A 12,377-nucleotide genomic window follows, 5' to 3' on the forward strand; every position below is an offset into this window, starting at 1 on the left:
TTTCGTGTTTCAGCGAAAGGGGAGTGGGAAGAAAAGCAACCTGCAGGCAAAAAAAAAAAAAAAAAAAAAAAAAAAGCCCTGAATAGTGTTATGCAGTCCTGACAGCGAGTGGAACAAATGGGTTTCTCAACAGGAGGGGCGTTCCTCGCCTCGGGCCCCGACTGATCCACTTTTGCTGCCTCTTAGCACACTGCTGCGTGAGTCCCGCTGGCTTTCCTTGGCGGAATTGTGGAACACCAGGGAAAGGTTTCAGGCAGGGAGGAGTTGCCGGTGCTCCCAAGGAGCTCTGATGTGATTTAGTGCTCACTGCGTTACACTGGAAAGAGCACGATCGCTTTTAATTTCGTTTTTCTGGCACTGATCGCTGGATCCACGCCCTCTTCTCCCTGTGGTAGGGGGAGTTTCGAGCCAGCACTCGGTTTTAGGGGAAAGCGAGTCGTTCTTGGAAAAGCTGCTGCTCTTACAGCAGGTCACAGTGTTGCTTTAAAGTTAAATTCTCTGGTGCTGCCCTGCTGGATTCCGATTTCCTCCTGGCTTTTGTGCGGCTCCTCCTGGCTCGTTTTTCCCTGTGCCTCTCCTGCAGGCTCTCGGCTGCAGCAGCAGCGGCTTCTGGGCCTCAGGAGCCTCTGTGTGTCCTGCAGCTGGTGGCACCGCAGCGACGGGAGCAGTTTGTAACATGGTCACGTCTTTGCCCATCTCTGCCCTCCAGTACAGGAAAAAAGAGCAGTGACTGAACACCTGTGACCTGGTGTGTGTGTGTGCTGGCTGAATTTCACTTTCCTCAAAGTGAGCGGGTGATGAATCCACTCTTCCACAGGGGAAGGAATTTCCCACTCCCCTCTGTGCCACCTTGTTCCACATAATGAGACTGCCCTGCATATTGAATTGTAGGGAACAACGGGAAAGACTGCTCAGAAAAACCCTGTGAGCATCATCTCGATGTTGTGTGAACGCTAGAGTAGAATTCTAGTTTGTAGACTGTAGAAACTTCCAACAGAACAGTTTATGGATTTCTTTCCCTTTCAAAAGAATGCTCTGATATTAAGGGTACAGTGGTAGTGGTCAAGAAGGTATGTAATTAATAACTATTATTGCAGTATCACCTCTCATTTTTTTTCTGCTAGAGAATGTGCTCGGTTAATTTGTAGTTGTAGTTTCGAGTTACATCCATGGGAAATCAAGCCATAAATTAAAGATAGGGCTACATGAGGTCTAAACTATGAAGGGTTGCAGGACCTGGAATGTATATTGTCCAGCCAGACACTCTTGTGAAAATGCTTCATAGACGAGGTTTACCAAAAGTGGGATAAGCGAGCAGAACCTCTTTGAAAATAAATGTATTTCCCAACAGTGAACGCCGGCAGCCTCCTTGGATGGGCGCAGATGGACTTTGACGATAACTTGTTTTTGGAGCAGCAGAATGGGAGCGGAAGGTGGCGATGGGAGCATTATCAGCCCTGCCGGGACAGATCTCCGGGCAGGGCAGCAGCAGCCCCCGCGCCCCGCTGGTGCCGCATCCCCTCCCTGTCCATGCCCCGGCCGTGCTCCAGGCAAGGATTCCGTGCGCAGCTGGGACTGACCGGCTGCCCGTGCGCTACAACACGGAATCATATTTGAATTGGTGCTTGCTTTGCTTTCTCCTTTGTTGTGCGCTTTGTGATTCAATCCCAGGAGTTGAATTTGGGGGCGTTGGGGAGGAGAGCTGGGCTGAAGCTGCGCGATCCCGTTCCGGCATAAATACAGCGGGGAGGGAGTGACAGAGGGGATGGTTCCCACCGGGAACCCTCGTTTCCCCCGCGACAACAAAATCCTTTGGGTTGGATGGTCAGGCCGTGACAAGCAGGCATTTTCCTGCTCCCCGCACTGGGGCCAGGGACGGGGATTTAAGAGCTAATCCGCCTCTGGGAGCGGGGAAATGCAGGGTGACACAGGATGGAGCAGCACTTCACAGTGGGAATGGGGTGTTTTGGGATCATCAGCTCATCCTCTCATGCTGCTCTGTGGCTGCCACCAGCACCTTGTGCTGCAAGAGGCCCCTGGGAACAGAAGGAGAAGGCAAAGGAAAGGCTGGGATATCTCCTGGAAGGGCAGAGCGGGGCCCTGGAGCTTAACATCCAGAAACAAGGAATTTCCTCTTCAGTTTCACTCCAGCCCCCCCCCCAGTTAAAGGATTTTTTTGCTTTACCATTGTCAAGAAACAAACCTGTAGGGTGAAGAAGAAAAGCAGACATTGTTCAGTTTCAGGTAAATGCTGTAAAATATAGTCCCAGTTCTTTTGCAGTTTCCTGGTGTTTCCCCCTGTTCTTTGTACCATGTCATTTTGAGAGGAATAGAGGATTTGTCTTTACAAACAAGCTGTGGGTCTGCTGGTAGATAAAACCAGCACTGGGAGAGAAAAGAAACAATGGGAAGGATTCCACTGATTGATGAATGGAAAAAGATATTTGCTTTTACAAATAAACTTTAGGTTTACTGATAAATAAAATTAGACATTGAGAGATGAAAGAAATAATGGAGAAGAAAAACCCCTAAATTCCATAAGAATTAAAAATTAAAAGGGAGGGTTATACATTAGAGGGAAATCTTTGGTATCAGGTGCATTAGGAAGTCTATAGCTCTCATGTACCTGAGCCAATGGGGAAAGAGAGAAGGGAAATGCAGTCAGGAAATTAGGATAAAAGGGAGGCTGAGTCCTCCAAAAATTTGAGAGATCTCAGGGGAATGCCCCATGCTCTCTCCCTTTATTCGAAAAAAGTTACAGGACTCCTCTGTCTCCTTTTTGGACATAAACCTGAGGTGTTTGTTGATTAATTGTCCTAACAATTTCCTGCTGAGAAATGTGAGCTTCTGTGGTAACTCTGAAGTAGGACACACACATCCTGTGAGGTTCTGCAGGACATGTAAGCGTCAGTTCAGGCTGAAGCCCCAGGAGCTCCAGCTGCCTGTGGAATGTGACCATTTCACTTCTCCCATGGGGCTGGGAGCAGGGATTGCAAAGCCCCCACATGCAGAGAGCAGAACAGACTCAGATAAATTTGGCTTCCTGGGGCAGCTCAGCTGGGCCCAGGCACCCAGGAGTGCCTGTGGGGCAGTCAGTGCAGCCTGGTGATGCTGAGAGCACAGGGGGAGGCAGCTCTGGGTAAAGATGGTTTTGGTATGTTGAAAGATTGGGCCTATGCCATTCCTGTGGTGATTTGTGTCTTCTTTTCTAAGTGGAATGGCTGAAGGCACTGACCTGGCTGTGTCCCAAGAGCTTAAGGGGAAAAAGGACCCCAAAACTTGGTCATGTGGAGTGTCCAGATTGTTTCTTGTTGAGGTGGCTGCTCTTTGCTACAAAAGGAAAAGAGGATGCATACCTGAGACGTGTGCATTTCTTCACAGCTCTGATACTGCACAAAAGGAGGTCAATACCCCTTCATCTGTTACAAGTTCAGATTTCAGATGTAGCACTCTGTGCACTCTTCTTATTTCAGGAATTATTTCTTCCATTTTCCTACGACCTTTGCAAGTAAAAATATCTATGTGCACTATGAGCAGGAGTGCAAGTACAAAAAGGTTATGGATTTTATGTGGGATTAAAATTCCCATCTGTTCTGTAACTCTTTTCAATCTACTTGTTTTCCAGTTGTAAAATGAATTATGCTCATAATTGCCTCCTGAGGTTTTCAGTGCTAAAAATAAAGGATGAACTTTTTTGATTAATACCTTCTATCATTTTTGACAAGGAATGCTTTTGAAAAAAGCATTTTGATAGGTCTGCAGTCAGATAATTTGGTTCTTTGTAGGCACGAAAGAAATCTAACCTGGAAACCCCCTTTCCACCTACACAGGCCCCTGGTTCTGTGACCCCAGTCCTGGGGGAAAGAGCTGCCTCTGCTCCTTGAATGCTCCATCCTTCCTCACAGGTGTGTGGGTTGGGAAGGGAGAAGTTCCCGGCTGCATTCCCACCTACTTTCAGCCTCTCCTCCTGGGAGATTTCTGCCATGTCTTGGCTGTGCTGTTCTCTGAATGGCACAGCCCTTAGACCAGGTATTTGCAACCTGGAGTCTCATTGTTTTTTCATTTACCATCTGACCTGGGCAGATTTTCATCACTGCCAGAAAACATTACAGCAAGGTGGGTGCAAAACCAAATATTTTTCCCTAGCTGCAGTGAATACTTTCTCCTGCAAGTGTAATTATTTTAAAATATAATATTTTCTGTTTAGAATGGAAAGAAAAGCCTCTGGGAAAGTAACATTGGGATAATTTGTCTTGGGTATCAGGTAATTCTATTCTGTGGGCATTAAAGAAAAAAAAGAAATTCATGTTTTAGAGCAGATATTGGTTTACTTCATTAATAAAAATGAAACAAATATTAAAAAAACCCAAAGAAACACAAAAAAAGAAACCCTACCAAAACAAAAAACCCTCCAAAAACACCCCAAAACCCCAGGAAGTAGCAAAAAGTTCCTACAGACTGTCAGTGATTTGTTCAGGTTTTGGTCCAGGTGTATGGCATCTATTTCTCATTTCTGATTCACTGCTCAGTCAGTTCACTAGAGAATGCAGGTATTTGTTTGCCCAGCTGCTCTATTTCAATTTGCAGAAATTAAGAGAGAGAGAGTGTTTTCTTTTTGAAACATGATGATGAAAAACCATAAATTTTACTGCAGGAATGGTCATCTGGAGAAAATATATGTTATTCCAGGAGTGATAATAATTTTATTATTCTAATAAGAATAAAATTGGGGAAATTTTTGTAACTGCTTGTATTGTTCTTCAGTGTTCTTTTTTTGCTGCTTACTTACTAAGCTGTAATTCCACTCTGATCATCTGTGGTATAAAATATTGCTGGTATAAAAACATATTTTGACAAAAATATTTGTGTTACAAAGTGGAAATATTCTGCCATATTTCAGATGCTTGAATCAGGAGACATTTTGATGGTAAATATGGATGGTAGATTAAAAGACAATATGCAGGGCCTGTTTATAGATGACACATTCAAACACTTCCAATATTGAGAATTGTTGGGATTAATGACTTTGCTTTGCACTGGAAGGTCAGCAAGCTGCAGCCCTAGGGCACATGAGCTGATGAGTGTAAACTTTTTATAAAAATGGTGTCACAAACACTGACCAAGCTGAAAGTGGCAAGACAGGAGCAGAATGAAGATGGACCAAGGGACCAATCCCAGGAATGAGATAACTTCCAAAGGAGTTCAGCCCAGTGACCAAAAATATCAAGGAGACATCCAGGGACCAGCACCAGGAATTAAATCATTGTATTTGGGGATTGGATGGTGGGTGGCACCGATACAATTTGGGTTGCAATCTGCTGTAGGGGGCTCCTCTTTGGAGACACCCGGGTCTATCTGCTCTGCACACTGCATAAAGAAACTTTTCACTCAGTGAACTGGAAACTCCTCTTCAAAGAGGAGCCCAGGGCAGGAGAATTGTTTGAGGGGGCTTCTGCTTTGTTCCTTCATGGCTGGTGGCAGCAGCAGCGGCACCTGCTCCACCAGGGGATGCATTTGAGCACTGCCCTCTGGCTCTGCTGGGTGATCTCACCTGGGTACGGTCCCTGGGAGTACAAAGGGAACTGCTCTGAAAGAAACAGGAAAGGACAGCAAAGAATGTGAATTATGGAAGAACAAGCTGCCATGTGATTTTATACTCACACAATTTGCATTAGTGCCTTTGAGTGTTCATCCTCTTATGACATGAATTTTTTTAAGATTTGTTATTTTTCCTGAGCTTAAAGCCTACTACTTTTACCTTGGGTGGCAAGAACAAGTTAAGTAAATTTTCCATGGAGAGAGCTCAGAGACTTTCTTCTCAGCACTGTTAGAATAATTAGAGTTATGTTACAATCAGATCTGATGTTAAATGCTATGTTCACATCACAGCCCCCTAATATTGCCTTGTCATTCTTAATGAAATTGAAAGAAGAAATCAGGAACATTTTGCTTTCTGTTTAGTGAAGAGTTTCCTAGGCCTGGAAATAATTTCACACACTGAAACAATCTACTGAAAAATCCCCTGAATTTCTGTGATGGCTCCCAGTGAAGGGTCCTACTACATGGAGCACACAAACACAGCAAAAGGAAAAGGAACACTTCTGAGCTGGGCAGCCAAAGGCATCCCTGAGCTCCTGCTTTGAACCAGGCAGCAGCGCTGTCCCATGGCAGCTGAGGTTTGAACTGGGGTTTTACACATGGCTGATTATGTGCAGAATGGCCACTGACAAATTCTTCTGGTGGCCATCTTCAACTGTGAAAACATGAGCACTTCTTTATGCTTTTCTGGTGATCCAGGAAGGCTTGGAAAAGCCTAGAGTGGGATATACAATGGTTTATTAATCTTTTCAGGTATTAGACATATACAGGCACTCAGAAAAAGCGACCAGTGTTTGAGAGTTTGCACTAAAGCACATGGAGAGATTGCAAAACCCCATTTCAAGCTGATAAAGAAGAGTTCAGAGAATGCCTCTTCCCACTGGATATCTGAAATCCAGTCTGAGAAGTGCCCATAACCCTTCAAAATGAAATTAACATTTATTAGGTAATAGGTGACAGATTTATGAGAGACCTGGTGCCTGTCTCATTACCTGTCCTACCAAAGGATATGCAAGTCAGTACTAGAAAGTTCATTTTGTCGTTCTGTGGTGCCTGCTTGAATTATGTTCAGAAGTTCACAATATATAGTTGAAATTTAGGATTATTCAGATCCAGTTTGGAAGTGATAATGGCTTTGATCTGCATCCACGGTGGCATGTAATTATCCAGAAATGGGAGGGGGTGACTGAGAAAGCCTGCACTTTGAGCCTCATTAGTAGCTGTGTGATGAGACCTGGGAGCTGACAAAGCCTAGAGTGTCGAGTTTCTTCGTATTTCGTACTTTTAAAACAATCAGTGACAGATTCATGCAGAAAAGGACAGATAGGTTAGAACACGAGTCTTCCTGTGTTTTCCTCCTTGAAAGAAGCGAAAGGAGACGTGGGGAGAAGCCAGGCAAGTTACTGTAGAAAGAAAAAAACCCCCATGAACAGAAAGATTATAAAGACAAATGGTGAAGATAAAGGAGTTTAGAAAGTGCTTCTGTGTTATATTGGTCACTGCGCTATTTGCAAGAGTTGAAGGTAAATGCCACTTACCGCCGCCGCACAAATTCCTTTGTAGCACAGTGCGCTGTACTCATCTCTCACTGCTGTGACAGAAATAACCGCGACCGGCAAAAACTGCAGAGACTGAGCACCATCGAGTGGCCGATCCGACAATAGCAATGCTGTACAGGGATGAGTATCCATGAATAATTTCAATTCCCTACTGCCTAGAAAAACCCAGTTAGATCCCTATCTTTCAGTTTACAACAGACATAACATGGAAGCTTGCAACAGTAAGGTGATATTTAAATTTGTGAAAGCCATAGGTTAATGAAAACATCACCTAAAAAAAAAGGCAGCAAAAAAAAAACCATAAATACAAATCAGGATAAAAAAGCAACCAAAAAAAACCCACAAAAAAAGAAAAAAATACCAGCGATTTAAAACCGCCTTTACAGACATATCAGAGCTTTGGGAAGGTCTTTAACAGTGCACTCGAAAGAAGTAATTATCAAGACAACCCTTAAGTAGTATGCAAAACCCAAAAACCGTAAAAAAAAAAAACCAAACCAAAGAATAAAAAAATCCCCAAACCTTTAAACACAGATTCCACACAAAGAAACAAAGTGCTTCTTACTTGACTGTTCAGCTCTTTTACTGAGAATGTGGGTGGCTCTTAAAAGAGCCTTTGGGTTAAAAATATCGAAGAAAGAACGTAGAAGCCGTCTACTTGGAGCTGGTGTACTTGGTGACAGCCTTGGTGCCCTCGGACACGGCGTGCTTGGCCAGCTCGCCGGGCAGCAGCAGGCGCACGGCCGTCTGGATCTCCCGCGAGGTGATGGTGGAGCGCTTGTTGTAGTGCGCCAGGCGCGAGGCCTCGCCCGCGATGCGCTCGAAGATGTCGTTGACGAAGGAGTTCATGATGCCCATGGCCTTGGACGAGATGCCCGTGTCGGGGTGCACCTGCTTCAGCACCTTGTACACGTAGATGGAGTAGCTCTCCTTGCGGCTCTTCTTGCGCTTCTTGTCGCCCTTCTTCTGCGTCTTGGTCACCGCCTTCTTGGAGCCCTTCTTGGGCGCGGGGGCAGACTTGGCCGGCTCGGGCATTTTGGCAGCAGCAACCGCAGCTCCTCACGCCAACAACTCACACAGCGCTCAGCAGCGGCACCGCCTCGGCAGCCGGCTTTATAGCGGCTCCGCCGACACCGCTGCCGCGCCATTGGCTCTCTGTCAGCTCCGAGCCCGGCGCCGGGAGCCGCCATTGGCCAGGTCTGGATTCGCTTTTCCATTGGCTGCGGAATCAAGTCCTCTCTCGCAGCCAATCACAGGAGGCGCTGCCGATCCGCCCGGGTTGTAGATAAGGCAGGCGGTGAGGTGGGCCCGGAGTTGCTCCGGCTCTCCCGGTTGTGTCGCTGCCGCTGCTGCGGAGTCGCTGCGATGTCCGGGCGCGGGAAGCAGGGCGGCAAGGCGCGGGCCAAGGCCAAGTCGCGCTCGTCGCGGGCCGGGCTGCAGTTCCCCGTGGGCCGCGTGCACCGGCTGCTGCGCAAGGGCAACTACGCGGAGCGCGTGGGCGCCGGCGCGCCGGTGTACCTGGCGGCCGTGCTGGAGTACCTGACGGCCGAGATCCTGGAGCTGGCGGGCAACGCGGCCCGCGACAACAAGAAGACGCGCATCATCCCCCGCCACCTGCAGCTCGCCATCCGCAACGACGAGGAGCTCAACAAGCTGCTGGGCAAGGTGACGATCGCGCAGGGCGGCGTGCTGCCCAACATCCAGGCCGTGCTGCTGCCCAAGAAGACTGACAGCCACAAGGCGAAAGCCAAGTGAGCGCTGATCAAAGACTGCCACGTTTAACCAAGGGAAACCCAAAGGCTCTTTTAAGAGCCACCCACTTTCTCATAAAAGGGCTAAATTGCTTTTAAGTAGTGAAAAACTGACCAAGTGTAACTGAGTTAATTAGCGCCCCTTCCTTGATCAGCCCTCTGTTTTATACGGGTTTAAACAGAAACTCCACCCCCACTTGGCATTGAAATTGCTCTCTAAATGCCAGCAAAATCCCGGGAGTATCACCAAGGCTTTTCTAAGCTGCCAGGTTCATCAATTCCACTGTCTCAATATTAAAAAAAATTGCTTTAACACAGTTTCAACCCTTTATGGTTTTCATTTGCATAACTATCACAAGGGCTTTTTCTCTAAAGCTACCAAGTAATAAAAATTTACAATAACGCACATAATTTTATAATTTCAGCTCTTTTTAAGAGAGTGTGGGTGGCTCTTAAAAGAGCCGTTGGGTTTAAATGTGGAGCAAGACTTCTTCAGTGAAGGGCTTACTTCTTCTTCGGTGCTGCCTTCTTTGCCTTGGCCACTTTTGCCTTTGCAGCTTTTGGCTTGGCTGCTTTGGGCTTCACCGCCTTTGCCTTAGCCGGGCTCTTGGCTGCTGCCGCCGCTTTTTTGGGCTTGGCAGCCTTTGTCGCCTTCTTGGGGCTCTTAGCCACTTTTTTTGCTGCCGGCTTCTTGGCCTTTTTGGGGCTCTTGGCTGTCACCACTTTCTTGGGCTTCTTGGCGGCGCTGGCGGGCTTCTTCGCCGCCGGCTTCTTGGGCTTGGCTGCCGAAGTTTTCTTTTTCGGAGCTTTTTCCTTCACCTCGCCCGGCTTCTTGTTGAGGCGGAAGGAGCCGGAGGCGCCGGTGCCCTTGGTCTGCACCAGGGTGCCCTTGCTGACGAGGCTCTTGAGCCCCAGCTTGATGCGGCTGTTGTTCTTCTCCACATCGTAGCCGCCGGCGGCCAGCGCCTTCTTGAGCGCGGCGAGCGAGAGCCCCTTGCGCTCCTTGGAGGCGGACACGGCCTTGGTGATCAGCTCGGTGACGCTGGGCCCCGCGGGCTTGCGGGCTTTGGAGCCGCTCGCCGCCTTCTTCGGCTTCTTGGCGGCGGCCTTGGCGGCGGGGGCCTTGGCCGGGGCTGCGGGCGCGGTCTCTGCGGCGGGGGCGGGCGCGCTCTCGGCCATGGCGGCGCTGCAGACGCGGCGGCTCCAGCGGCGCCTCCTTTTATAGAGGCGCGGCGGGCGCTGATTGGTGGATTGCCGAGCCGGCCCCGCTCCCGCCCCGCCCCCAGGCGCTCCCGCCGCCCGCGCTGTGTTTCTCGCTTCCCAAAAAAATGCTTTTTCCTAAAAAAAACTGGACCGCGGCACCCCGTTTCTAGGCGTTCTTGATGAGGAGAGAGAGTATTTTTGTCTTGCGAAGTTTCCTTCAACCGGAACTTGAGGTGACTTTTAGGCAGCTCAGTAATCCCCGAGTTTGGGGATTGCACTCTGGGCTGGAGCATAAGATTTTTATTTCTCCTTTTGAATTAAAACTTTGTTTCTGGCACCACTGCCTCAGTGACATCGGATACTTGTTTCTGAGAGGGCTGTTCATCGAGGTGCTGCAAAAAGGGAGTAATGTCGGTCCTTTATCTTAGCGTAAATTAGCTTTGAAACGATGCAAGTAACACAAGGTGGTCACGGCTCTGTATCTGGGTTATGAGTTGTTTTCCATAACACGACTGCATCTCTTCAAAATAATGAAACCTTTGGACACAGTTCCCTATTTAGCTCTAGTAGGACTTGGCAAAAAGTACAAGAAAGACAATTTTCACCAGAAGCATTAACCTGAAAAGCAGATCTCTCAAATAATAATCTATCTTTAAAATCCTAGAATACTTATACATACATGTATATACATACATATAGTAGCTTCTCTGTCCCCTGGGTTTTCTGCACCTTTGCATTATTATTTTAATGAACTATATTCCCATTTTTTATCCAAAATGCTTATTTTTATGATGCACAGTAGGTAAACCTATTCATTTGTATGTTCTTATTTTAAGTGGTGTTTATTTTTCTGCTTACTTTTACATTATAATTCAGGAATTTTGTCAGCCACAATCACTAGTTTTACAAAAAGAAAAACAAAATTAAATCAAAATACAACATACATGTTTTCATAATGAAAAACAGATGTAAAGCTGCAGGCATTTCTGTAACAAAATAATGTAATTCAAGAGGCTTAAGCAAACAATTTTCTTCTCACAACTGCTGAGAGAAGCAATATTGTGGCTTTTTCCAATGTATGACTATTGTGATGTGGAATAAATTGAATATACATAAAAATGATTTTTTTTCTTGAGACGAGTTGGATAGCAACTGGACAACCATGTTTGAACATTTGTAATGCACTATGGGAACAAACTGGAAATCCAGGTGATTGATTCAAATGATTGTAAATGCAGTTATTTCGCTTCTTTTACTTTATCTTTTGGTAATAAAATATCACACCATGTCTTCTAAAGTTCTGATGATGGTGGGGTCAGTTTTATGAATTTGTCAGTGGTGCTTGGTTGTCATGGCTGGGGTACACTTAAGGACTGTCAGGAGATATGGCAACATTTCAGAGAGGCTTTTTTCTAGGGCCAACAGCCAGCAGAAAAACATCGTGTGAGAGAGGATAAAAACAAGATTATGTGCGTTTGGTTTTGTCCTGATGTATTTTTCATGGTAGTTTCACCTGCTGAACCCACTGTGAATTTTGGCTTTGAACTACATTGGCATGGAAGTGAATCTCTTGGGAAGGATCCACACCACTGGGGGGAAATTTCTGGGTGATAATTCTGTAGCATACAAATTTCCTTCAAATACTGTGTCTTAATCCATTCTAATAACTCAGAGTGACTAGCTCCTTTAAATTATTTTGATCCTTTGCAAATGCATTTTCCTGGGTGTAGGCTAGGCCTCTATCCTACTTCCAAACACCTGATGTAGCAGCACATTCCTGGAACATTCTATGTGCTTTCCTGAATGTTACTTCTCCTGGCCCTACAAAATTTTGACCACCTATGTGGACTTTTAAAATTTTGTTTTTCACAATAATAGACAGTTTTAGGCTAAGCAAAGAAGGAAATGGAAAGAGGTCTTGCAAAGGTTTTCAGTTGGAGGAGGGAAGGAGAAATAAGTTTAATTCCTTTAATTAATGGGTGTACTTACTTTAAAAAAATAATTGCTTCAAATATTATGATGTACTCAGTAAAACAAAATGACATCTGTCTTCTGTTTTCCCCTTAAAATAAACTGTCAAGCTAACAGACCATTTACTAAATGCCAGTTGGCCTTGGGCTGGTTGGTTGAAAGATCAGGAGCACAGGCAGTGATTTCCTTGATCCTTCTGGTCACAGAACACTTTTTAAATACAGTGGACAAAGATATTTGGAAGTGGTGGACCAGGAGGAAGCTTCCTCCTCCTTTTGAACACAAAAGAAGTAGG

At 46.2% G+C, this 12,377-nt stretch overlaps 3 protein-coding genes across 3 annotated transcripts; 1 reads left to right on the forward strand and 2 right to left on the reverse strand.

Annotated features, from left to right (window-relative positions):
• Positions 1-7,749: 7,749 nt before the first annotated feature.
• Positions 7,750-8,242, reverse strand: LOC118697868 (histone H2B 1/2/3/4/6). The gene has a single exon (XM_036400842.2). It carries the CDS (start codon positions 8,190-8,192, stop codon positions 7,812-7,814), a length of 381 nt encoding a protein of 126 aa, XP_036256735.1. The 5' UTR covers positions 8,193-8,242; the 3' UTR covers positions 7,750-7,811.
• A 280-nt stretch (positions 8,243-8,522) lies between these two features.
• On the forward strand, positions 8,523-8,923 carry LOC118697866 (histone H2A-IV). Its single transcript, XM_036400840.2, has one exon. It carries the CDS (start codon positions 8,523-8,525, stop codon positions 8,910-8,912), a length of 390 nt encoding a protein of 129 aa, XP_036256733.1. The 3' UTR covers positions 8,913-8,923.
• A 489-nt stretch (positions 8,924-9,412) lies between these two features.
• On the reverse strand, positions 9,413-10,087 carry LOC118697861 (histone H1.11L-like). The gene has a single exon (XM_036400833.2). It carries the CDS (start codon positions 10,085-10,087, stop codon positions 9,413-9,415), a length of 675 nt encoding a protein of 224 aa, XP_036256726.1.
• Positions 10,088-12,377: the final 2,290 nt, after the last annotated feature.

Source organism: Molothrus ater, chromosome 5 (genome assembly GCF_012460135.2).
Source record: "Molothrus ater isolate BHLD 08-10-18 breed brown headed cowbird chromosome 5, BPBGC_Mater_1.1, whole genome shotgun sequence".
NCBI lineage: Eukaryota > Metazoa > Chordata > Aves > Passeriformes > Icteridae > Molothrus > Molothrus ater.